The sequence below is a fragment of the Desmodus rotundus genome, chromosome 9 (assembly GCF_022682495.2).
Source record: "Desmodus rotundus isolate HL8 chromosome 9, HLdesRot8A.1, whole genome shotgun sequence".
NCBI classification, from domain to species: domain Eukaryota; kingdom Metazoa; phylum Chordata; class Mammalia; order Chiroptera; family Phyllostomidae; genus Desmodus; species Desmodus rotundus.
In genome coordinates, this window is record NC_071395.1 from 37,841,612 (window position 1) to 37,866,763 (window position 25,152).

The 25,152-nt window shown below is 54.2% G+C and overlaps 1 protein-coding gene and 1 long non-coding RNA gene across 7 annotated transcripts in view; one reads left to right on the forward strand and one right to left on the reverse strand.

Annotated features, from left to right (window-relative positions):
* Nucleotides 1-197: 197 nt before the first annotated feature.
* Nucleotides 198-25,152, reverse strand: part of AP3D1 (adaptor related protein complex 3 subunit delta 1) — a 41,590-nt gene continuing 16,635 nt past the window's right edge. For all 4 annotated transcript variants that reach the window (XM_024568627.3, XM_024568632.3, XM_024568629.3 and 1 more), the window contains 28 exons: nt 24,030-24,137; nt 22,077-22,206; nt 21,020-21,159; nt 20,770-20,843; nt 19,067-19,116; nt 17,426-17,475; nt 16,584-16,632; nt 15,305-15,450; nt 15,076-15,224; nt 14,768-14,998; nt 14,040-14,271; nt 13,411-13,556; nt 12,835-12,976; nt 12,001-12,072; nt 11,173-11,248; nt 10,723-10,919; nt 10,257-10,330; nt 9,827-10,001; nt 9,253-9,324; nt 8,514-8,642; nt 7,399-7,539; nt 7,014-7,061; nt 6,408-6,597; nt 6,092-6,180; nt 5,649-5,734; nt 4,810-4,931; nt 4,621-4,700; nt 198-1,436 (listed from right to left, as the gene is read on the reverse strand). In XM_024568627.3, the coding sequence (XP_024424395.1) occupies nt 1,341-1,436; nt 4,621-4,700; nt 4,810-4,931; nt 5,649-5,734; nt 6,092-6,180; nt 6,408-6,597; nt 7,014-7,061; nt 7,399-7,539; nt 8,514-8,642; nt 9,253-9,324; nt 9,827-10,001; nt 10,257-10,330; nt 10,723-10,919; nt 11,173-11,248; nt 12,001-12,072; nt 12,835-12,976; nt 13,411-13,556; nt 14,040-14,271; nt 14,768-14,998; nt 15,076-15,224; nt 15,305-15,450; nt 16,584-16,632; nt 17,426-17,475; nt 19,067-19,116; nt 20,770-20,843; nt 21,020-21,159; nt 22,077-22,206; nt 24,030-24,137 (3,294 nt within the window). In that variant the 3' untranslated portion in view covers nt 198-1,340. The remainder of the gene's footprint in view (nt 1,437-4,620; nt 4,701-4,809; nt 4,932-5,648; nt 5,735-6,091; nt 6,181-6,407; nt 6,598-7,013; nt 7,062-7,398; nt 7,540-8,513; nt 8,643-9,252; nt 9,325-9,826; nt 10,002-10,256; nt 10,331-10,722; nt 10,920-11,172; nt 11,249-12,000; nt 12,073-12,834; nt 12,977-13,410; nt 13,557-14,039; nt 14,272-14,767; nt 14,999-15,075; nt 15,225-15,304; nt 15,451-16,583; nt 16,633-17,425; nt 17,476-19,066; nt 19,117-20,769; nt 20,844-21,019; nt 21,160-22,076; nt 22,207-24,029; nt 24,138-25,152) is intronic.
* Nucleotides 1,381-8,117, forward strand: LOC123480570 (uncharacterized). Of its 3 annotated transcripts, none has more exons than XR_006656631.2 (3): nt 1,381-1,460; nt 6,765-6,838; nt 7,536-8,117. It is a non-coding gene; the product is annotated as an uncharacterized lncRNA (long non-coding RNA). The 3 variants fall into 3 exon arrangements; XR_006656629.2 differs by lacking the exon at nt 1,381-1,460 and adding an exon at nt 5,619-5,754; XR_006656630.2 differs by lacking the exon at nt 1,381-1,460 and adding an exon at nt 5,742-5,952.

The window sequence follows — 25,152 nt, forward strand, 5'->3', positions numbered from 1 at the left end:
TGGCCAGGTTGGGGGACAGGGCTTTGCGGCATGCTGCAACCTGCATGAGGGTTGCCCCACAGTCCCCATATGACCTGACCCCGAGTAGCTCAGGGATGTCCAAAGACATTGGCCATGTGACTGTCCCACCTCGGGCTGTGGGGCAATGCCCTTGGCCAGGATGCATGCTGCCACTGGCAGGAGACCCAACAGGTAAATATGTTTTGCAAGTTTATTGGATCATCTTGACACAAAATCATGACAGCAGCGTGATATGTCTCCTTTACACGGGAATGTTGATAGCAAATTCTTATATAACACATCATACAATTTTGAGATTCTAGAATCACTGCACAGGATTCTGCAATAGATTACATGCTAAAGTGACAGTTTTCATCAAAAGGAAAGTAAAAACGTCATTGAGGACCATCATTTCTGAGGCAAACCCCACCAGGGTGGGCTGGAGTGCCCTCACCTGCCCATGAGACACATCAGGGACCCAGCCTCCCCAGGACGCATGTGCTTCACCACAGCGTCCATGGGACTCAGGACTGGGACCTCCCGGCAGCTGTGGGCATGATGTAAGGACAAACCCTGTGGAGCTTTCGGTGACAAGAGGGGGGACCTGGAATTGTAGCACTCCACCACTCACCCCAAGCGTCAACCAAGACGTGTTCTACTGAACAGACAACCATGAAAACCAGTAAGGTCCAGGCTCTGCTCTGTTAGGGGTCCTGACTGAATCCCCTCCCTTGCTCTAGCTCCCTACCGGAGCCTCGGTGTCCACCACCATTCCCCACCTGGCATACGATCACAGCAATGGGACACAGAATCCAATGGACAATGGCCTGCATGACCCTTTTCCCACCATGTGTCCTGGGGAGACAGAACTGACTGGCTGTGAAGGGTAAAGGGCAATGTTCTGTGGGGAGCATCCAGCCCTTTTCTCAGCCCCCTAGGTCCCATATGGGGACTTGTGGGACTGGATGACTTCACAGAAGCAGGACACACCCCCATCTTGTCCACTGAACACCCATCATCTGGGCCCACAGGTCCTGGCCTGGGCAGTGGTCATGCTCACTCCTTGGGCAGCTCCTGCAGCCGTGTGCAGTTGGCTCCGGCTACAGGAGTCACTGATGGTTTGGGGACTGGAATGGGTTTCTCCCCAAAGAGAGGCAGAAGAATCAAAGTAAAAAAGATGACAGGAGAAATCAATGAACATATGACCTCAGTGTCTAACCAGTGACGACAGTGAACTTAAATTAATGCCAGGTTGGATAAGTACATGCGACAGAGGAGAAACTAGCACTGGAATCTGTCTCTCCTTCCTGTCCTCTCCGTGGCGGTCTCAGCAGTGACACTCAGCACTTCGCCAACGTGGCCTTCACCTCCTCCAGCAGGCTGCTGAGCAGAGTGGCGTCGCTGCACTTCCCATCTACGGACACAGACTTCTCACCCTGAGAAAGGAGAGATGCTGCTCGGTATGTTGAAAACTACACGGAAGTCTTGCCTCACAACTACACGTCCTGTAGTTCTGATTTTTCCAAACACTGTTTGACGTGTGGGCGCTTTCAAAATCAGAACAAGGGGGGGTCCCAGGTAGATAGCAAATGGAACCTGGACTGAGGCCAGCAGTGGTGGGTGGGGGCCCATGACTGGAATCAGGAGAACCCCGAAGTGGCTGGGAAGAGCCTGACAGAGTGGGGTGACCACTTTATGGTTGGGAACCCCAGGAGGAACACCCAAAGTCTGAACGATTCTGGGGAGGAGCTTGGGGAAGGTGACCTGAAATGCTGTTCATGAACCAAGGGTCTGCCTTGAGCTGAGCACCTGGGACCCTTGCCCTCATGGGCCAGCACTCCAGACCCTGAGGACGGAGTGCTGCCCAGTCCTGGCCCCCCCACGTGGGGCATGCGAGGCAGCTCCACACTGTGGAGAACAAAGGTGGTAAAAACTGATGGACGTTGGAAGTAGGAATCCTGTAGCCAGAGCCTATGCATTAACATTCTTCCCATGATTACAACAAGGCCCAGAGTCTCAGCATATTCAAAATGTCCAGGATACAGCCCCAAATTACTCAGCATACAAAGGCCAGGGCAGCTCAGCTGTCTGGGAAAGACCATTGACAGACACCCACGCTGACATAAGGCAGGCGTCAGACCGATCTGACAAAGGCAGTGCAGCAGCTGCTATGAGAATCTCCCAGAAGCAATCACAACACTCTTGAAACAAAGAGAAAACATCATCTTAACAAAGAAATGGAAGCTTTAAAGGAACCCCTAATGGAAACTGATGACCCAAAATAGGATAACCAAAATCAAAAGCGCACTGGATGGGCTCACCACCAGAATGGACACACAAAGGAAAGAAGTCAGTGAGCCTGACAGCAGGTTACCAGAAAGACTCATCCAGTCTGAGCAGATAGCAGACCCCAGTCTCAGACAGACAGGGATGGGGCGGGCAGAGCCGCAGAGACTTGGAGAACAGCAACAGAAGGTCAGGGTTCAGGTCTTTAGGCTCCCAGGAGAGGATAAAGAATGCAGCACCGAAAGAGTACTTAATAATACCAAAACTCCCCAAATTTTGCAAATAAATAAATGCAAAGAATCACCAAATTCAAACAGACAAATCCAAAGACATCGATGCCCAGAAACAACATAAACTGCTGGAAACCAGAGACAAGGAAAACCTGGAGAACAGCCAGAAAGATAGTTGCACTTCCTATACAAAGAATAAAGGTACAGAGAGAGTGCAGACTTATCAGAAACCAAAGATATCAAATGGAAATGGCCTATTTTTAAAGTACAGCCAGTCTCTGATTTATGATTTTTGCACTTTAAGATGGTGCATAAGCAATTCGTGTGCAATAGAAACCGAACTCTGAATTTTAACTGGGACATTTTCCTGGCTAGTGATGTGCAGTACAGCCTCTCATGTGATGCTGGGCTCCTTCCTGTAGCCCGGTGGTCACGAGGGTGAACACACACTCCGCAGCATGCCGTATTGGTTCTAGTGTTTTCTGGATCTTGTGTTCTGCACACCTTTAAGGCAGGCTGGGTGAATTCTGATATTTGTTGGGTTAAGTGTATCAAATGCATTTTCGATTTATGAGGGGTTTTTCGGGATGTAACCCATTGTAAATCAAGGAGCACTGTACTAAGAAAGGACTATCAAAGCCAGAATGGTAAATACAGCCAAAGTAGCTCTGAGGAATGATGAAATAAAGAATAACCTTGCCCTGGCTGGTGTGGCTCAGTGGATTGAGCGCCAGCCTGCAAACCAAAAGGTCGCTAGTTCGATTCCCAGTTAGGGCACATGCCTGGGTTGCAGACCAGGTCCCCAGTAGGGGGGGCACACAAGAGGCAACCACACATCGATGTTTTTCTCCCTCTCTTCCTTCTTTCCTCTCACTCTAAAAATAAATAAAAATCTTAAAAAACAAAACAAAGCAGATGAAGGACAACTGAGAGATTCTGTAGCCAACAGACCTGTCCTAAAAGAACTGCTAAGTAAAGTTCTTCAGACAGAAAGGACGGAGCCAGAAGAAAATGCAAACATTAAGAACAAAAGAACAGAAATGGTAAATGTGGGTGGGCACAGCAGACCCTCTGCTCTCCAGGCCCCGGAAATTTGGGGACGACTGAAAACAGAAGGTGTACCATGATGTGATGGCATCTTCCATGTGTTCAAGTGCGACACAAACTGCGCACACAACAGGAGGGTCAAGGGACTGACAGGGCGGTGAGGTGTCCATGTTCCACCTGAAAGTGTTATTTTAAAGATTTCATTTATTTTTAGAGAAGGGGGAAGGAGGGAGAAAGAGAGGGAGAGAAGCATCGACAATGTGAGAGACACCTCAATCAGTTGCCTCTCACACACCCCAACTGGGGGCCTGGCCTGCAACCCAGGCATGTGCCCTGACTGGGAATCTAATCAGTGACCTTTGCGTTTGCAGGCCGACTAAGCCACACCTGCCAGGGTCCACCCAAAATTTTTATGTTATTTTTTCAGAAGATTAATAAAATTGATAAACTCTATGATAACAACAAAAAAAATGAGAGCAGACACAAACAACTAACATCAGGAATGAAGGAAGGTTATCGTTACTGACACTCAGACATCCCGAGAACAAGAGAAACACAAATGACTCTGCCCACGTTTGGTGAAACAAACTAGTTCCTTAAAAACCACAAACTATCAACACTCACCTGAGGGGAAGTCGAGAAATCAAGAATCCTGTGACTACTAAAGAAAGTGAACTTGTAAGTAAAAGGAAACCTCTCCAAAAAGAAAACCGTAAGGCCTGGATGATTTCCCTGGTAGAATATGCAAAGCACGTAAGGAAAAAACACACGAATTACAACCTCTTCTAGGAAATGCAGGAACGGGGGAGGCTCCCCACCCTATGTGATGAGGCCATGAGTGCCGGGATGCCCAAAGCAGACACAAAAAACGCAAGGCCAGTGGTTCTCACAAGCACGGCCTCTGTGCTGAGCGCTGCACTGAGTTTGGGCAGAGCACTCACAGCCTGATCTCAGCCACGTGTTGCATAGGAGAATCTGCAAGGACTGCAGGGAGGAGACACGGTGGCGTGAGGGGCGTGGTGGCAAGGGGCGGGAAGGCTGCCTTCATGCGGCTCACCTTCTTCACCAGGAGGCAGATGTGGTGGCCCTGGATGGATCGGCTGTACAGGGAGGCGCAGGAGTCCACACGCTCCACAACTGCAACAGAGCAGGCAGGCGTGAGGCCCACGTGGCCCCGGGGGCAGCAGAGGGAGAACCACGTGTGAGCAAAGGCTGTGCTGCCAACAGGTCCCATCAAATCCCTTACCAGAAAAATGATGGTAAAAACAGATCTTTGCCAGAAGGTTCTGGAAGGACATATTAATGCCATCAACCTTGATTGAACTCATGCTTAGGTCCCCAGACTCCAGCAACTTGGCAAAGGCATCGCTGTGGGAAAAGACAAAGGACGGGAGGCTGACCACAGGCAGGCTCCCCAGCATCAAGGCAGACAAAGTTTCCAGCCCTGGGGTGGGACCCATCCTGTGTGCCTGCGACTTGGGAGGTCTCCACGGGTCTTATAACACATCACAGGCTGAACTCTGCACCCCGCCCCCCCCCAAATTTCTATGTTGAAGCCCTGAACCCAGGGACCTCAGAATGTGACTATATTGGGAGACAGGGGTCTTTAAAACAGTGATTAGAATGAAGTCACTAGGATGAGCCCTGATACAACATAACTGGGTCCTAATAAAAAGGGATCAGGACTGAGGGACACACAGAAGAACGACCATGTGAGGACATGGAGGAGACAGCGTCTATACGACAAGGACAGGTGCTTCAGGAGAAACCAGCCCTGCCAACACCCTGATCTCGGATTCCAGCCCCCAAGGCTGAGAGAGAACCACTGTCTGCTGTTCGAGCTGCTTGGCCTGTGTTGTTTGTTATGTGGCCTGAGCTGCCAACTTGACAGAGAAGCTGGACTTTCTGCACTACCTACAAGCTGGTCGCCCAGCACTCGTGCCCTTTCACACCTTAGGTCAGAGGTCTTTCTGCAATGACTGCACGGAGCGCCTCACACAGTAGTAAAGCAGGGCGGGCCCACTGTGGCTTCCCCATAGAACCCAGGTGGTGAGGGCAAAAGGGAAGGCAGGCGAACTTGTGCACCTGTAGCATGGAGTCGTGATCAAGTATGAGGTACAGCTGAAGTGCAACTTGAAGTCCAGCTTCTCATGAGTGGAGCCTTCATCGTTCTGTGGGAGCAGGGTACAGGGTGAGTGGGAGGAGGGGCTGGACCTTGAGCTTGGGCACGCAGTGAGTGGGGAGGCGGGCCTGGCCTGCGAGTTTGGGTACAGGGTGAGAGGGGTGCAGGAACCAGACCTGAAAGCTCCGGAGCAGGGTGCATGGGAGTGGGGCCGAGCCTTTAGCTTGGAAGCAGGGTTAGGGAGTGGGGCAGGGCCTTCGAGCTCAGGTACATCCAGGTGTTTTGGGAGCAGCTCCCATCCAGGGCCTCACTTGCTCTCTGGACAACCAGCCCTGGGTTCTGGGTGTGCTCAGAGTGGTGGGGGTGGGAGGGTGCAGGCCTCTCTGCTACCTCAGGCCCTACGTACCTTAGCAATAAAGGACAGGGTCCCCTTGAGTTTCTGGGCCATGACAATGCTCTGAATGGTGAACACGAACTGGGCTTCGTTGGAGATGCCTGGTGAGGGAGAGAGAGGGGAGAGTGGGAGAGAGAAAGAAAGAGGGGGAGCGGGTAGGCTGGCCTGAGAAGCAGTGCCAAACAGTCCCAGGAGGGACCCAGCCAGCCCCCCAAAAGCAGGTAAGTGGGCACGCCTAGGAATGAAGGAAGGAGGTGTGACAAGAAGGAACTCAAACCCGAGGGAATGCCCAGGCTCCACTGAGCCCTGGACACCAGCTGCTGCGCACCTGGGGGCAGCTGGAAAGGCACGGGGACACCATCGTGGACAGAGGAGCCCTCTGGCCGGGCCAGTTTGGTGTTGAGCGAGTCTAGCACGTTGAGCTCCATGCTCTTCAGGAAGCTGTTGCTCTGGTTCTCCAGCACAATAAACACGGTGACCTGGCTGTCTTTCTGCAGGCTACCCTGGATATCATACGTCTGCAGAGCAAGGTCGGGGTCAGCAGTCATGGTAGGGGCTCGTGGGACCCATTTTGAGCCAGCACAGGGACCCAAGGGAGCACAACACCCATTTTGCAGGCAAAGGAAATGAAGAAATGAATGCCTCCCAGTCCTCCTTGAAAACGTTGTCTCCCTTTTCTCTACAGTATTTAGCTATTATTCCTGCCCTTTCTCGAGAACCTGCGATCTGCCAACCCATCTGCCCCTGGCCTCGCTCATGGTAAGTCAGCCTTGCCGTCATACACGTGGTGTGTGGGGTTCTTTGCCAGAAAGGCTGCCAATGGGGGATGCACAGTCAGAGCTGCTCACACCCCCATGGAGTAGCCACCACCCCCTTCCATACAAAGGGACACCAAGCCACCCACCAGCACCTCTGCGACACCTGCGTAGCTCACCATTTTAACATAGGAATTCTCAGCCAGGAGGCAGTAGCTGGACATGGGCTGGGAACAAAGAAAAACAATTTAGCTTTGGGTCATCAGAGCCTCAGAGCGCTGCTCACAAAGGTCTGTCTGAAAGTGCCCAGCGCTCTGGGTTAAAATACTGTCAGACTGTAGGGGGGCTGGGCCAGGAGTCCCTCAGACAACTTGTGTTGTCTGAAGGGCTTCTGACACCAGAATGGCCAGAGAGACGTCCTCCCCTTGAAACCTACAGTCAAGCCCCAGAGGCCACCAGCCCACCACTTCGGGTCCCACTGCTGCCACAGCTGGCCCCTAGACTTGGCTCAGTCTTCCCGCGTCTAGACCATGGCCAATGGGAGGCAAGTGAAGTACCCCTCACCGGGAGAGGCTCCTCATTGAGCGCGCCATTCTCCAGGGGCTCCTCTACCCCATCATTCACAGGAGGCTTCTTTTTGGATTTCTTCTTATCTTTGGGTTTCTCCTCCTTCTTATGCTTCTTTTTCTTATGCTTGGCAGGTTTCTGAAGGCAGAAGTTAGGGTCAATTCCAAACTTCTCTGGCAATGCCCTCCCCATGCGTCCAGTGACTGAAGACACAGGGAGTGAGTGTGCCCAGGTAAGGGTCACACATTAGGGTGGATGGGCCAGCAATCCCCCAGGGCCCACGGGGAATGGACAAGTCCGGCTGAGGTAGGAACCTGGAAACTCAGTGCTGGACAGTTGCTGCTGACTTGGGTAAAAACACACGGGGGAAAAGAATGAGAATTCACACACGATGGCCCAGCAAACAGGAAACTCCTCAGAACACACCTGAGAGCTGAGAACCTATGTCCACACAGAAACCTGAACACACCTGTTCACAGAGGCAGGATTCGTCACAACAGCCAAGAAGCAGAAACAACCCAAAAGCACTTCAGCAAAGGAAAGGAGAAACACAATGGGATCCATCCGCATACTGGACTATTATTACCGGGCAACGAAAAGGAGCGGAGCACTGACACTCATCGTGCATGGACCTTGAACACATGGTGCTCAGTGAGAAGCTGGACACAAGAGGCCACACAGAGTGGGATTCCATGTACGTCCAGAACAGGCAAATTAGAGACAGGAGGTAGATTCGTGGTTGTCAGGGGGTGGGGGTGGGGTTGACTGCTGATGGAGACAGGTTTTTTTTGGTGGCGGGGGTGGGGTGTGGGGTGTGCGATGAAATCTTCTAGAATTAGATGGCTGCACAACTCTGGGAATGTACTACCAACCAGTGAACTCTAAAAGGGTGAGCCTCGTGGTGTAAGACGTAAGTCAATAAAGCTGTCATGAGAACCAAAACCCCATAAGCACAGTGACAGGAGACCACCGTCAGAAAGCTGTCAGCCCCCACTGGAAGGATTTGGGCAGCAGGTGACCATCCTCCTCCCCGGACCTGGGCTCTCTCCTCACAGCCCTCAGTGTGGGTACAGCACCCACCCCCATGAGGATGACCAGGCAGGAACCCTCACCTTCTCAGGGTCTCGCTCCTCCTCTTCCTCATCTTGTTCCCGTCTCTTGGGTTCCTCGTGCTCTTCCTCAGGAGCGGTTGTGACTGCATTCACCCTTGGCTCTTCCTCCAGGGAACCCGGTGGTGGAGGCTCAGGGATATGGGGAAGGGGGAAGGGTATAGCCAGGGCCTGGGACAGGTGTCCTCCACCCCTGTGCGCTGATCTGCCCGTGTGCTGGGATACTCTGTGAGGGACAAGCCCTGGGCTTCCTCCACCTGGTCTCTTGTACGCCAGATGTTCTGCCAAGCACACAGGTGTGTGGCCACCAGGAAGTGCGAATGGCCGACAGACGGGAGAGGAGGCCTGGTCTGAGACCAGCTGGCACTGACTGGGGTCACTGCACAAGCCCCCAGAGGTGCCAGACCTCATTGACTTTCACAAAGCCACTACTCAAGGCTGCTGCTCGCTCTGTGTTGAAGGCTCGATGCCCAGCCACTCCCATATTGCTATGGCCAATGCCCAGGCAAGACATGGGTCATGGGAGCCTGCCCAAACCTGGCTCGCCTGCGTGAAGGTCCATCACTGGGGCCTCAGAGGCCAGGAGGGTCCGATGGGTGATAGAGGGGAAGGGCAGGGGTGGGCAGTACCTAGAGGGGTATCCCTGCACTCCTTGGGAAGGCAGCTCTGCCAAGGCCACAAAACGCACCCGTCCAGCTGAGGATCTTGTGGGGTTAGCACAGTGCACCCGCCAGGGCCTTACCGTGGGTGGGGCTGGGGCAGCTGCAGCCGCAGGTGGTGGTGTGGTGGACAGCCAGAAGTCTAAGTCCTCTCCCTGAAACCAGAGAGAGACAGGTCTGGGCCAAGGCAGCAGGGTGAGCCCCAAGAAATCTGGGGTGGAGCCTGCGGGGTGGCCCCCAGCAGGCCCAGGACCATACAGGTAAACACACACACAACCACAAAAATGTCTGGGTGTTCCACCTCTGAAGGCTGGCAAGAGTTCACTTCCCCCCACATCACAGGTGGCAAACACAAGGCCCGCGGGCCGAATCAGGCCCAGCACCTTGTTTCTACCCAGGGGCAGCACCGAGCTCTCCCTTAACTGTTAAGGAGTAGTTACATTTACACAGTCCTAAAATTACATTCGGCCCTTTGAAGGCACAGGAAGGCTGATGTGGCCCCCCGCTGAAAATGAGTGTGACATCCCTGTCTTAAATAATGACAGGCTGTGACAAGTCATTGCTGCTAAACTCGGGGGTGCCTGCTCTGTCTCCTGTTGTCACCCATCTGCACCTCGGGGAGGGAGGAGGAGGACGAGACTTGCAGGCGAGCCTCACCTTCCGCTCTTTCTCCTTCCTTCTCTCCCGGTCTCTTTCTTTGTGCTTCTTCTCTTTCTTTTTGGGTTTCTTGCTTTTCTTTTCTGTGACAGGCATGTCCTCTTTCTCAGGGGACTTGGAGGTGTCAGCATTTCTATGTTTCTGAACAGGAAGCTTCTCGCTGTCAGCTAAGGGTCTGGGGGCGCCGGGGCGGGGGGAGGTCACAGGAGGAGCCAGGCCTGTCCTCCCACACATGACACCTGCCACCAAGCATACTCGTGGCCTGTGTCGAGGCCTGGAGGATGAACCCTCTGCCTCCCCTTTCGTCCACACAGGTCGTATAAAAAAAGGCAAAGGATGGAGGAGGACAGTGAGGAACAGAAACACCAGGAAAGCCTAGGCCTGAGTCTAGCCCTGCAGGGCAGCTACCCAACCCCAGCCCTGCACTCACTTATCCAAGTCGATGTCCAGGGCTCTGTAAGGGTCATTGGGGTCTTTGTCGTCCTCATCACTGGGCAGAGCATTCTGAGGGAAGAAAGGGACTTGGTGTCTAGTTTGTCCAGCCTGTGAGACCCTGAGCTTGAGCCTAACAGAGCCCCCGAACTTCCTTCTCAGAAATGAATGCCCAGATCCACACCCATGAGTGTGTCTGATTGGCTTGAAAGGTTGGGATGTGCCCGCACTCTCAGGCCACGGGAAAGAGAGTGGAAGTGCAGGAAGGGGAGGGGGAAGGGATGACACACATGTGCTCTTACACCGTAACATTCCCTGGCCTGCAGCCTTGGTCATAGGACAACAATAGCTTTCAGCCTTCCCAAGCCAGAAAGAGAGGCAATGACAAATTCTACTCAAGTGTGGTCCTCACTGGCTGGGTCACATGGCGATGGTAGGGAGCCGTGTAGGGTGAAAAGACTGACCTCAGGCATCTCCTCAGTGATAATGTCCACCTGCTGGGCTGGGGCAATGTCCTCGTCGCTCTCTGTGTGCAGTGAGCTATGGCGCCGTGGCTTGCCCTTCTTCTCCTTCCTTTTCTTCTTCCGCCTGTCCTTCTCAAGCCTCTGCTGGTGCCGCCGCTCCTCCTCCAGCTTCACGTACTGCTCTGATGTGGGCAGCCCTGCAGGGATGGACACGGCACTCAGCCCCACCTGCCTCTGGCCCCAGAGCCAGGAGCAGGCAGTCTGGGGCTCATGGGGAGAACACTCCACACACTGTCTGCACTAGAGGATGAAGGGACACATGGGCACTGTCCCTTGAGCCACCTAGATGAGGGTAAGGGCTTTCTGAATGACAGTCAGGAAGTGGGCTCCAGGTCTCCCTGCCATCCCATCACCAGGGGGCCTCCCTGTCCCTAAACTGCAGACACTTGCCTGGAACCTTTAGGGGCACTGAGAGGTCGATCTGCACCACAGGTATGTGCTCCACACCCGGTGCATCCTGGTACCGCTAAAGAAGCAAACAGCAAAACAGTACTGAGCAGGATGGACGCTGACACCTGAAGAGGGGACACTGGCCAGCGAAAGGCATGCTGACAACACAGGGAAGCAAAGGGTCCTCCTGGAAGACAGCCTCCAGAGGGACAAGTACAGGTCAGCCACAAAACTTCCACGACGTTCCCCCCTCTGAATTCTTTTTTTCCAAGTCAGAAACGGAAAAGGTGAGAAAGCTCAGTGAGATGGCAGATGTGTCCCTGATGGTGGGTCAAAAAGGAAGACAAAACAAATGCCCAATGGGGAAGGGTCTGTGGGCCCCTCAGAAGGCCACGCAGTCACCAAGGAACCCACCAATCCCAAGAAGGGAAGCACTCAAGTGCCCGCCATATCTCCTGTGGGACGCCCAAAGCGCCTTCCACTGGGGGTCCACTGGGTGAAGGCTACCACCAATGACGGCAGGGGACACCAAGATGTAGGATGTTCTTGCTAGGCAGAGCGTTCCCTCGTGTGCAGTCCCCACCTGCCTAAAGATGCCACTCCTGCAGCTTCTCTGCCTGCAAGTCAGAGCAGCCTGACCTCCAACACCACGTGAGTGAATGGCTTTCTCCCGGGCCCCAGTGTTTGGATACGCCCTCAGCCCTGCCATGTGGATCTATGGAGACGCAGTCACTGCCCTGCAGATGATGTCTCCTGATCCAGCTGCGAATGGGCTGGATCCCACTGGGCTGGTGGGTACTCTTGGAGGATGTTCTGGGCAGGCCTCACCTTTTGAGGGGATGGGGAACTTTTGATGTAGAAGGGGTTGTTGGCCTGTTCCTGCTTCCGGGCTTCTCGACGCTGTGGGGACAAAATTCAACGTCAGTGAACATGTGGAGTATAAGCCCTCATTCCTTTCCAGGTGCAGGTCACCTCCATGCTCCACGCTCCAAGTGCAAGCTAGGGCTTCTCAGTATTCTCACTATGGGCACCTGACTGACAGGAATACTGAGGTGGGCAGTGGGAAATAGCAAGTGTGGGGACAGGCAGAAGGTGGCAATAATCACAGGAGGTGGGGACCACAATTTCCACTTGAAGGATGGGGTCTCAAGTGAGGAGGCCCCTCAACTCCAGGGCACAGCCAAGACAAAAGCCAGTTCACACTACCCGAAGGCTTAGCCTGAAAGATCCAGGACAGTCCGAAAGTAGAGCAGAGAAGCTCCTGGGGAGAGGGATGGTATGCCCAACTTCATCAAGGGAGGAGCCAGACGTGGGGTGGGAAGCCAGAGGAATACAGCATCTCTGTACTTTCCTGCGAGGTGTGAACCCTACATGCTGTTCCAGAGTCCTGTCTTCAGGAGGCCACGGCGCTGACAGAAGTGTGCGGAGTGCACCTACAGGGTTCTGGGCACCAGATCAGGCCCCCATGGGTCTCTCTAGGGAAACTTCAAGAGAAGCTTCTCATTTCAACAAAACTCAACTCTGGTATCAAGGGCTGAAGCAGCACTTCATGGAGGTCAGTGGGACACCGCCTGGATCCAGCAGGACCATGTACGGCTTCATGAGCTCGGGGGCCAGAGCCTACTCTAAGCAGACCACCCGCCCCGGAGCTGTGGCACTCACCCGGGCCAGTTCCTCCTCATCAGCCTTGGGGGGCTGCTGCTTGGCGTGGCGCTGCTCCTCGTCATGGAAGATGGCCTTGGGCATCTCATCCTCAGACTCACTATCTGAGGGGGGCTCGTTGATCCAGGCGTCCAGATCCAGGCTGCAAGGTACAACGAGGTCACACATTGGCTGCAGCCTGTGTGCCCAATACTAGAACCCTTGAGGCAAGGGTCATAGAAGACAGGCCAACTTCAGGGGTCCCTGGAGTCTGGGTTACCCCTCATGGCCCTTCCCATATTCTGGGGCCCCCATACAGGCTCCCACTGCTCCCGAGGTTTGTGGGTGAGAGCTGCCAGCAGACCCACTTCTTGAGCTTGGCACCGAGGACGGGGTCAACAGGACCCCACAAGAACTGGTGAGCACCCGGATGGTCTATGTGACGGGGGTCCATCTAGTCCATGGGGGTCTAAGGCACAGGAGGCCCTTCCTCCTTCCCATACTCAGGTCCAGGGTGCATTACTGCTCCCACAGCCCGTCTTGGGGCCATGAACCCTGGCCCCAGCTCTGTGTCCTCTGATGGGCTGCATGGCTCACCCTTCGGGGACCGGAACCTTCTTCTGGGCCTTGGGAGCCACTGGGTTCAGCTCCCCAGCAAAGAGAGCGCCCACTTCTTCTGCTACTGGCACCTCCTTGGCCTGAAGCTTCTGGATGTGCTTAACCAGCTGCAAGATGCAGGATGCCTGTGGGGGCCATGGAGGAGTGATAAATGAGTTAAAGACCACAGGGTTCTAAAGGCTGCCTGGCAACTGCAAGGCATCACTTAGACCATGCGAGAGCCCAGTCCAGGGAAGGGACACCCCACTGATTTTGGCTGGAACCCTGCAGAGGACATCTGCAAGGCTCCGTAAGAAGCCTTAAGCTGTGGAGGGATCCAGCCAGAAAGGAACTAGCCCTGGCTCCCAACTCCTTCAGCAGAGGGGAGCAGGGGACAAAAATAGGCCCATGAACAAGATGCGGGGGTCACGAAAAGAGCACCATCCTCCCAGACAACTGCCCTGAAGAGGCTGTGCCCAGCAGCACTGTGCAGCCCATGACCCCACGTCTGCTGTCGACACTCTCAAATCGGCTATTTGTCCACAAGCTCCTCACTGCCCTCACTGGGCTTCACCTGTGCACTCCCCCCGCCCCCACCCACCCCAGAGGTTCTGCCGGCTGGTGCATACCCGCTCCTGGACCTCCAAATCTGCACTCTGCACAAACTGGGGCAGTCGCTCCACCATGAACCGGGTGAGCTCCTGGGCTGCCTCAGCATCTGAGTCCCGCTCCTTCTGCTGGAGGATGGATGCATATAGTTTCACCACGTTCTGCACATACACAGCCTGGATGTGGCCTGGCAGGGTAGTAACCTTGGGCCGCAGCATAGCCTCCAGAGTCTGGTGGGGCTCCTGCAGGTGCCTGAAGGAAGGGAGGCCAGGTTAGCCAAGAAGAGGGGTCAGGCACTCAGCTAAAGGGGTGGACCACTGCCAACCCCACATAGCATTGGAGGCTGAGGGAGGAGATTTAAGGGAAAAAACCATGGCAACAACATGGCAATCACAGAGTAGGTGAATGGAAAAGAGTTAAGAGGAAAAAGGGAAGGGCACTGTTCAGCAATAATCTGGCGATGGACAACTTGTAATGAACAAGGACAGGAAGGAAATCTGGGAAAAGACCCTATACCTGTGAGAATGGGTGGTACGTGGGTCACGGGACTTAACAGAGGCTTTTTCCCAATGAGAAAGCAGCAGAGATGCTGCCAGTCCAGAGCTGGAGTGCTCTGTGACGAGGAGCCCAGGTTTGCAGAATAGGCTTTGGTATGGCAGGTGCCAGGGAGGGCACAGGTCTGCCAAACATGTTCCCTCGTCCTTTCCTCTTGGGAGCACAGGCCCCAGGAGCCCCTGAGCCCACTCACTCAGAGAACTCCCCGCAGATCCAGGCAGCGGCGTAGAGCACCTCACAGATCCCATTGCGCTGGGTGCTACTGGCCACAAGGTGAGCGCTGTCCAGCAGCACAGACATCTGCGACACAGCGAATCTGCGGATGGCCTTTACTCGGATGGCCACGTCCAGCATCTGTGCAGCAATGAGGTGTCCATGGCGGGTGCCTTCCAGCCGGGTCAGCTCCACCAGGATGCTGATGTACCTGTGGGAGGCAGCCATTGAGACATGCCCACCATGAACCTGGCTCCTGTGTCCCCTGGGCTATGAGTAGGGACGCACCACTCAAAGTTGGTGATGTGTTGGTAGTTGGACTGGCTACAGATGTCAATGATCTTTGTGAGCAGTTCGTCCCGGTAGGTCGTGCCCTCAGCCTTGTCCACATGGGTCATCAGCTTCTTGACAATCTCCATTAGGTTTTTCTTGGACACCTATGGGAAGGCCTGATGAGAGAGGGTCCAATCGAGGGGACAGGGAGCAGCGACAGGCACCACCCAAAAGGGGCACACACCATTCCATACAGGAGGTCGAGGGCCCGCAGTCGGATGGACTCGTCCTTGTCGTCCAGACACTGCAGAACAAGGTCTTTGTGGGCCTGCACAGACTTGGGGTGCGTCCTTAGGATCTTGGACATGGCCAACAGCCCCAGGTACTTCACTGAGGAGACAGCGAGACATGGTTCAACTCAGATACATTGTAAAAGGCTTAGGGCCCGACACAGAGAGGGAGGCTGAATCTGCAGACAACCTACAGCCTAGCCCTGACCACCGAGGCACCCCGGCAATGTGTCTCACTGCTGGCCTTTGTCCTGGGTGGCACTGCAGACTCCAAGGGTGTTCTGAAGGGTGCAGTGGGAGAGCCAGGACTCAGGACACAACGCAAGAAGGAAGACCTCCCTACCCACTCGGTACCGTTAGCCTCTACTGTCATCCAACGTGGTCACCAACACTTTCTAAGTGTGGCAATGAACATGACACCCACCTACTTGCCTGGTCCACACCAGGAGAGCTGACAGAGAAGTCCCAGGCTCCAAAGGCCCCTCAAGGACCTCATATACCAGGGGTCACTGTCCACCCCCGGGACAGCCCCAGTATAAGATCATCTAAACAGGGGTGGTAAGCTGCAGCCCCTAGGCCATGTCTAGTCCTAAGCCTGTTCTGTAAATGAAGTCAAACTAGCATACGACCATGCCTGTTACTTACATGTCAATTAGTCTGCTTTCAAGCTGTAACAGCAGAGACTATGTGATTGCACAGCTGAAGACTTGCTGGCCAGCCCTGCTCTAAAAGAATCTGGCCCTGCCCGGTGTGGCTCAGCGGATTGAGTGCTAGCCTGAGAACCAAAGGGCTGCCTGTTCGATTCCCAGTCTAGGGCACATGCCTGGGTTGCGGGCCAGGTCCCCAGCAGGGCGAGGCAACCACACATGGATCTTTCTCTCCCTCTTTCTCCGTTCCCCTCTCTAAAAATAAATAAAATCTTTTTTAAAAAAAGGTAACAAAATCTCTAAAAAAATTTAAATAAAAAAATCAGGATTGAAAATGAGTAGTCAAGACACTCGGGCCTTAGAAGCCTGGCCCCCTGTAGCCAGGCAGGTGCTGTCACTGGCCGGAACCCCTCAACAGAACGCATTTACAACAAGAGTGCGTGCAGGCACACAAGACTAGCAGGGTCGCTCTACGCCTGTCGGGACAGACACCGCGCCTTGAGCTACCCTACCTAATTACTGACGAGAAAGTCCCATGCATCTCAATAGGAACACGTGCACAGCTCTATGGAGGGGAGTGACTTACAGTTTTGGTCGGAGTCTTCTATTAATATCCTTAACTTCTGAACACAGAGCTGCAAATGAGGAGATGACACTGGTTACACCTCTTGAAGCAGTGGTGAAGGCAGTGACCTTGGCCTTCCCCACACTCCCATGCATGAGGGGGACCTGTGCACAACAGAACCTCCACACTGGCGAACACTCAGTGCTCAGGAGGGCTGTCTCTAAGTGCCACTGAGGACAGACAGACAGTAGATAGCTGTCATAGATGCATGGGATGTTACCCACAGTAACATTCACGAGACAACCTAGAGCTTTCTGGGGGCACCCACGTGTGTGAGAACATAAGACAGCATGGCAGTGTCCTCTGGGGGCAGGCTGAGATCTGGGGACCTACTTATGTTACTTATGTAATAAAAATAAACGCAACCCTCCCCCCCAGACAACAGTGATAACTCCAACAATTCCCAGGCTGCTCAGGGAGCCCATGGGGCTCCAGGGTGGACACAGCATTTACAGAGGTCACAGACAAAGGGGATGAAGATCCAAGATGGTGAGGACCTCAGTACAGGGAACAAGGCATAGACACATGCTCCGGTGGCTGCAGGGGAAGGCAGGAGCTGCTGGAGAACTCAGAGTTGAACCAGAGCAGTCTAACAGACGCAGCACAGCCACTGGTTTGCTCCCTCCCAGGCATAGTGCAGGGTGGAGGGCACCAGACATGACTGATGGGGGCATATGAGGAGTGGGCTGGCGTCTGTAAGATTACAAGGGCAAGAGGCTTGCAGGGTGGGACACTGAGGGGAGAAGCAGCCCAGCCTGTGGCAGAGCCTCCAGACCCTGTGCCGTGTCTGGCCCAGGACATACCTGGATGCTGGCACTGTGGTTAGGCATGCCGGAGGACAGGGAGATGAGAACTGAAACAGATAACCTTGAGTTAGAAAGACGTCCACTCAACATGTCCAGCATGTGCCCAGTGGGAGGGACCCAAGACGGAAATACTACCACACTGGGAACTGCCTAACCCAGCTGGCGTTTGTGCAGGAAAGGTTTAACACAGCAGCCTGACCACTCTCCCTGGGAAGGCACACCTGCAAGGTTGCAAAGGCTGGCCCTCATAAAAAAGCTGAACTGATGGTGGGGGGCTCCCTGCCCCTAAACTGTGCAAACACAGTGTACGCTGACCTACTCTTCTCACGGAGTGTGCAATCTTGTATGTAATGGGCAGAGGCACCTGCATGACCAGCCCCCAGTGAGAACTCGGGGTACTGGGTCTCTGCAGACAAGAGAGCAGATCAAAGTCCCAAGGGTACCAGGCATCTCTGTCCAGGGCAGTTTCAAAGAACTCAGGCCACACTGTCCTGCCCAGCACTCAGCACAATTACCTGAAACCCACTGCCCCTGCAGTGTGCCAGCCCATGGACAGCCTCACCCAGGCCCACTGCCCTCCGCTGCACCCCCAATTGCTCCACCCATCTCCAGGGCAATTTCTGACCTGGCCATGCCGCAGTCCTCCCCATCAACTTTCCAAATGTAGAAGCCTATTCTCTGGGGTCTGTGGTTACCACTTACAGGCACTGGCCTGTGCCAAATGTCCACGCTTTCTCTCCTTTACTGTCATCAACCCTTAGGGACATTCATGGCCCAGGCCATGCAACTATAGGAATGGAGCACAGACCCTGGGACAGCTTCCTGTGAGTCATTGGATTTAAGGCTGCCCATGGGTCCATGATGAGGGACCATGAAAATGCTTCCCAACAGCTTTGGCCAGGGACGGGGCAGGGACGAGCAGGGACAGGCAGGCAGTGAGAAGCTAAGCCCCTTGAGCCTCCAGCTCTCACTGCTAGTCCGTAAGATACCCGGCTGCAGGGACACGTGGCCCAGATGGCAAACCAGGAGATGGCCAGTCGGGCCCAGGAACAACAATTGGAGTTCCATCAAATACAGTGGGCAGAAAGACAACAATTCCTCAATGGTGTGGACGTGCATTAGCAGCGTTCCATGTGGCCCTGGGCCAAGTCCTGACCCAAGAAAGGCCTCTCGGAAGACCTTCTGAGGAGCACCTGTGATCATATCTCATGAGTCTGTGTTGGGGATTCCCATGCCTAAGTGCCTACAAGGGAAATAGTTTGCTTTAACGTACTCAGGGAAAACTAGGGCCTGCCGGTGGGTGTGATGGATGGGACAGTGGGATTTGACACTGGAGCCAGTGAGGGCAGTGGTCTCTGGCTGTGACACTTTCCACAGGGCTCAGAGATGGAAGTAAACATCCAGCACTGAGAGCAGGTGGGCATCAGGTGGAAAAGGCTGGGAACCTGTGACTCCAGGTGACCTTGAACTACAGTGGCAGGGCCTGGGGACAGCCATCAGGGATCAGTCTGTTGCAGGCCCACCACCAGGATGGGTACCCTCCTGTCCCCACCTGAGATCCTCCACCAGGGTGGGAGTGGGGGAGGGCCTCCCAACGATGACAGCCACCTGTTTCAGAACCAGGTAACTGGTTCTCACCTGCGATGACAGTGTTCACACATTCGTAGAGAAGGGACATGGCAGACGTGCTGGGGAAGGAAAAACAGACATGAAGACTGTGATGTGCTGCTCTGTGAGACACAAGAAGACCAAATGCACTGTGTCTGAAAAAATGCAGTCCTGTGAGCAACGGGTCTGTGACACCTAATGTTTGAAAGCCACATCGGGGATGCCCTGCCCTTTGACCCAGCCCCCCGCACCGCCCCTGATTGAAGGTGGAGCTAAGACTAGGGTTGGCATCCTGACTCCTGTGCATGCTCCTGGTACCCGGTATCTCTGCCTGGTCAGCGAGGCCCAGAGGCTGCTCTCTCACCCGAGTCCTCAGAATGCTCTGAAGGGCAAGAGCAGCCTGTCTTCCCACCACAGGCGGCCTGAAACACTCGCTCCTTAGGAGCCTATTCCCGTAATCTTCCAATTATGTGACACCCATGAGGGAAAGTCTAGTTCTCCACCTGCTCTGGCAGCAGGAAGATGACCCCATCAGCCCCAACAACACTGCCTGGTTCTGTTCCACTGGGAGAGCCTGACATGGCCACACACGGGCAGGCAGATCGCAGGGGTCTATGGCCATGATATCACCTGCACGGCACGTAGGGATCATGGGGAGCACGGCCCAGGCTGACAATCAAGGTGGGAATACTCTCGAGCCCCATCACCCAAACCCCAGAGTATGGAGGCTGCATGTTCCAAACAGCAGGGGTAGTCAGAGCCAGTCTGCATTCCTGGTCACACGACCAGCAGCCTCTCATTAATCTCTGAAAACCATAGCTATGGTGTGAACTCTGAGACTGGTTACTTACATAAAGACCAAAATGCCCAAGCCCGGACACCTGTTGTACCTCACAATCTTGTAACATCTAGTTGGTTTATGAGCCAGGAGCTTGAAGCTCAGGGGACAGTGGGAACCTGTACAAGGCCTGGATCTCACATGCAGGGGTATGTGGCTCTGATAAGCATGGGGACCCTGACAGGCACAAACTGGACACCTGGGAGGTCAGGGGTCCTCATCAATAAGGGGTGGGAAGTTGTCCCAATCAATAAAAGGGGTCCTCATCACACTGGCTATTCCGTGTGCAGGGCCCCTGCTTGTGCCTGGCGCTGCGCCCATCACCTGCGGGCACAGCTCAAACCCAACCCCTTGGGGCCCTGACCACCGTCACTCCCTAGAGAAGATGGCCTCATGGCTTCAGTTCTTCCTCCTGTCCACGCCTGTACCACCAGGGGACTCTGGGAGCAGATCTACTAAACCACCTGCCACTCAGCGCCCCCCGAGTCAACTGTAGGCATCTTAAGTGGCATGTCAACACTTAGAACCTCCCAGAACTAACCGCAAACCGTCTAAGGCGTTCATCAGGACAGCCAAGGTCCCCTGGGAGCCTTTCTTCCTTTTGTTTTGTTTGTGCTGTTTCAAAAACTGAATGAGGAAAAGCCAGCCCAGCCTGTGTCCCAGGAGGGCCAGCAGGTGCCAAGGCACAGCTTCTCATCTGCAGCAAAGTCACAATACATGTGTTTGCTTCTCTATCCCAAGAGACTTTCCTTGGGCTCAACCCTCCCACACACAAGCAGCCTCCCAGGGAGCACAGGCCTGCTCTTGGTGGGTGCACCAAGGACGGGTATGTGTGCGTGCGTGCGTGCATCCGTGTGTATGGGGGCACTGGAGCAGACAGGGCCCTAAGGCTCACCTGTGAATCAGGTTGGTGAGAGGCTCGATCAGCTTCTTCCCCAACCTTGGCTCCAAGGGGGTCAGAGCACCAAACTAGGGAACAGGAGGCCCAGGTCACAGACAGCGGGAACAGAAGGCACATCTGGGATTCCACATGACCATGCGGACCATCTCCAACCCCCACCACCTCCCAGCACCGAGAACTCCCAGGACGCCCCATGACCTCTCCATACATAAAAAGGAGGAAAAGGAAGGTTGGGGACACTTGCCAATTTGATGATTTTAATGAGGACCCAGTTGTTGGTCGAGGAGGTCATCAGCTTGAAGAACAGAGGGGCCAGGGAAAGGTAGTTTTTGGGGTTGCGCCTGGCCAGCTCACAGATGACGTTGACTGCTGCCGACTGGACACCTGTGAAATCAAACACGTCCTCAACAATAAGGGGGGCCCTCAGCAGGCTGGTTATTCTGTGTGCAGGGCCCCTGCTTGCACCTGGTGCTATGCCCAAACCGCCAACCCTTTGGGGCCCTGACCACCGTCACTCCCCAGAGGAGACGGCCTCATGACTCCAGTCCTCCCGCTGCCCTCATCCACTTCACAAGAGAGGGCCGAGGCCATGAGGCAGGTCCCTGCAGGATCAAAGTAGCCTCAGGAGCAAGATGCCCACACATGAAGTGACTGCACTCCCCTCCACCCGGGGTGGCAACCACTCCCGCCCTTAGCCCACCACGTCTGCTGCTTTGGCATTATTTCTCCAGCCAGAACGTTCTGCACGCTGTAATTCTCTGCAACCCACAGCAGATTTCCCGAGACATACTGAAACTTGCCGTAGATTTAGAGAAGCCAGTGTACACCTGCTCAGCTCAGGTTTCCACACCGGAGAAAGGAGTAACAGAAAATGATGGGCGTAAGGAGGGCCAGAATGAACCCCACGGGCGGGATGAGAGTTGAAGCTTTGGAATAAACTTGTGACTGCTAATATGCAGACAGACAAACCCCTCCTCAGGGTGTGTGTGTGTGTGTGCTGAGGGCCTAGAAGAGCAATACCCCGGCACCACGAGCACATCTAGTGCCCCAATCTCGGTTTCCAAACCCCGCACCAATAAATGAGACCAGGGCTGCTTAGAGAAATGGCAGATCCCAGGGCGGAATCTACCTCTTGTGGTGCCAGAAAGTAAAGAGGTGCAAGGAAGGGGGCAGTTTGTAGAGTAGGAGTCCTGGGACCTAGTGCCCTTAACGCCTTCCTTACAACACCCTCCACCATGTTCTAGATGCTGGTGGAGCCTTGCAGCCCAGCATTATCCCCACCTTAACTCAAATTAACAAACCGGGGTCAGGGTCCTCCAGCTTCTCTTTCAGGCGGGGGAAGGCGGGACGAAGCGACTCAGGGTACTTCAGGAACACCTTGTACATGATCAGCACAGCCTTCTTCCGGATGTACGGCTTGGTGTGTGACATCTATGGGAACAGGAGACCATTGGGCTCCCTTCAGCACTGCACCCCATGCACCTACCCTACACACCTGCATGCTCACTTTCCATACCACCTACTCGTATCTTACCATCCCACACCTGCCCTGCTCACATGCTGTGCACACCTTCGTGCTCACGTGCCCACATTGCCCTACTCAACCCCTGCACCTGCCCGTGTCTCACCTCCACTTCCCAGAGGAAAACCCTCTTTCCAGCTTCCAGCCTACGAGCCCTACCTGCATGCCTGCTCCACAGCCCGGCCAAGCCAAGTTATCACACAACAGTGTCTCGGGCAAGGTTGAAACCTGTCTCCCTGTGTCCAGGACACTAGGCTTGCCCTCCAGAGGCTAAGACCCTCCTCCTGGACTCACTAGGGCGCACTGAAGGGTGGCGAGAGTTGGGGTGAGTAGGGGGATGGTGAAAAGAAGTTCACAATGGAAAGAGTGCCTCTGCCCATCAATGCGGGCCGCAGGTTGTCCAGGCTGCCAATGCCTGTACCTAAACCAGGCTGCTGAGGCGTGTCCTATACTCCCCTCCCCTGGACCTCAGTCTGTTCTGTGCCTCCATACCGCACAGCCCTGGAGCCCTGTCCTCCTGGTACTGTGCTCCAGCTCTGAAGGCCTCTCACCCCTAGATGGGCACAATCTTTACCTGTCAGAGTCCAGGGAGCTGCCCCCTAAGAAAGCTGCCCCAGACCCCCATGACCCAACACCCACACGCGCTGTGAGCAACTCACTAACGCCTGCCTGTGGGCTCATACTGCTGTCAACTAGTTCGAGTCTGCACACTTTCTCTTTTTATTGATTTGAGAGAGGAAGAGAGAAGAAACATCGATTTGTTGTTCTACTCATTTATGCATTCACTGGTTGCTTCTTACATGTGTCCTGACCAGAGACCTTGGTGTAACAGGATGACGCTCTAAACACCTGAGCTACCCAGCCGGGGCCTCAGCACACTTTCTGAAAGTACCTGATGGTCAATATTTTCAGCCTCATGGGCCATAAGGTCTCTGTCCAAGTATTTGGCTCTGCCTTTGAGCTCTGAAGCCATCACAGACACCGAGCGAATGAATGGATTTAGAACAGGTGGCTGGGGTGTGCTGGCGGCCTTTGATCTAGACGCTGGTCGCACTGATAGTCCTCAAGGCCATGGGCTGACTGGGCAAGGACAGGAGCACCTTCCACATGACTCTAAAGTGACCAAACAGCAAAGAAGCACCCCCCCTCCCAGTAAAAAGGTTGGAGACCTGGCAAATAGTCACTGTCTCCAAGAGCCATGATTTCCACAAGGACATCTGTATTTAGAATGACATTCCAGGACGGGCTGGGGTCATGCCTTTCAGATCAACTGGACTGTGATAAGTCAGATCGTGACCAGACAAAAATAAATGGCATCGGGAATGGAGAAGACAAAAGAAGATCACCCTGACCACACTGCCTGTTGAGACAACCGAGAGTGTCACCTCAAACCTCAGTGAGAGAGTAGCTGACAGGTTGCACACCTGACCTCAAGGGTGAATTCCCTCAGCCAGACCTGATCTGCCAGCGACACCCACCCCTTCCCCAAGCAGGACTGTTTCAAAGGAGGTGAAAATTCAAAACTGACACTAGCCTGAGGCCAGGCCCCACCAGGTAATGGAGATGAAGACAGTGACTCAGTGGCGCCCCTCTTATCCCAGGGATCACGGCCCACTTCTGAACGCCTGAGTGTTCTTGGCGTGACATTTAGCCCCGGTTTTCCAGGCACCCATGCATTCCAACTCGCTCATCGAGCAAAGGCCCAGGGGTAGCAGCACACTCACAAACTCACCAGTGTCATGATGTCATTGGCCAAGTCTCTGGCAAGATCTGGGGTAACAAAACAGGACAGTCCAGTCAGTGCAACACCAGTGTCGTACTGGCTGGGGCTGCTCAGGTCCTAGAAAGAGAGGGAGAAGGGTCAGGGGCAGGCGCTAACCATGCATTGCCCAGGTCCCAGCTGTGCTTCTGCCGGCCCGAGGACTAACACAGAGCAGCCTAGTTCCTCACTATCACCAAAAGAGCCGGGATGGGTGTAAGAGGAGGGCTGCACCTCAGTTCCACCACAACCCATGTCCCAGGGGTGTGACTGGCGCTGAACTCCATGTCTGCAAACCCAGGGCCGAGGAGACGGTGTGGTCAGCCAGCCCACCATGCAGCGGGAGCCTTGACACCTCTACCTCTACTGGGATGTCTCCCTTACAAGAGCCAGGGACCACACCCCTGGGCCCCCCCCAAAGCAGAAAGTTAGACCTAGGCCTCACCCCTCCAGGTGAACAGGAAAACCAACCATAAGGAAGTACACATACCTGCCTCTACCTGCCCCTCCTCCCAAGTCACTCACTCACCTGCGGCCCCCAATTTCTAGTTGTAACAACAACTGTAGAAGCACCTTTGTATCACAAACTTGTTTTTATGATGGAGACATTTTCTGAGGAACCTCCCAAAACTTTTTATACATGCATATGTGGTAAAAACAAAACAAAATAAAAAACTGATGCATATTAACATTTAAGCTTCTAGACTATGAAAATACTGGCTTTTAAAATCCACTCCAGCCAAGGCTGAGGAGATAAAAACACATCAGAACCTACAGCACAGAACCCGGTCTCTGACCAGCAAACTTTCCATCTCTGAGTGATTTACAAAGGGCTGGAGAGAACATGAATACTATGGGGAATGTCACGGGGCTTCTCAGAAATGGGGGTGTGTGGAAAGGACACTCAGTCATCGTTAAGTGGGAGAAACCCTAGCCCTAGTGGGCCACGTCTGTGGCAGCTGTGTTCCCTAAGTCTCAGGTTCCTTTAAAACGGCACACACAGGGACTGCCAACATTGGGGATATGAATGGAGAGGAATGGCAGAGGCAGACGGCTGTGGCTGTGTGAACATAGGACCCTGTGAGTGAGGCTGAGG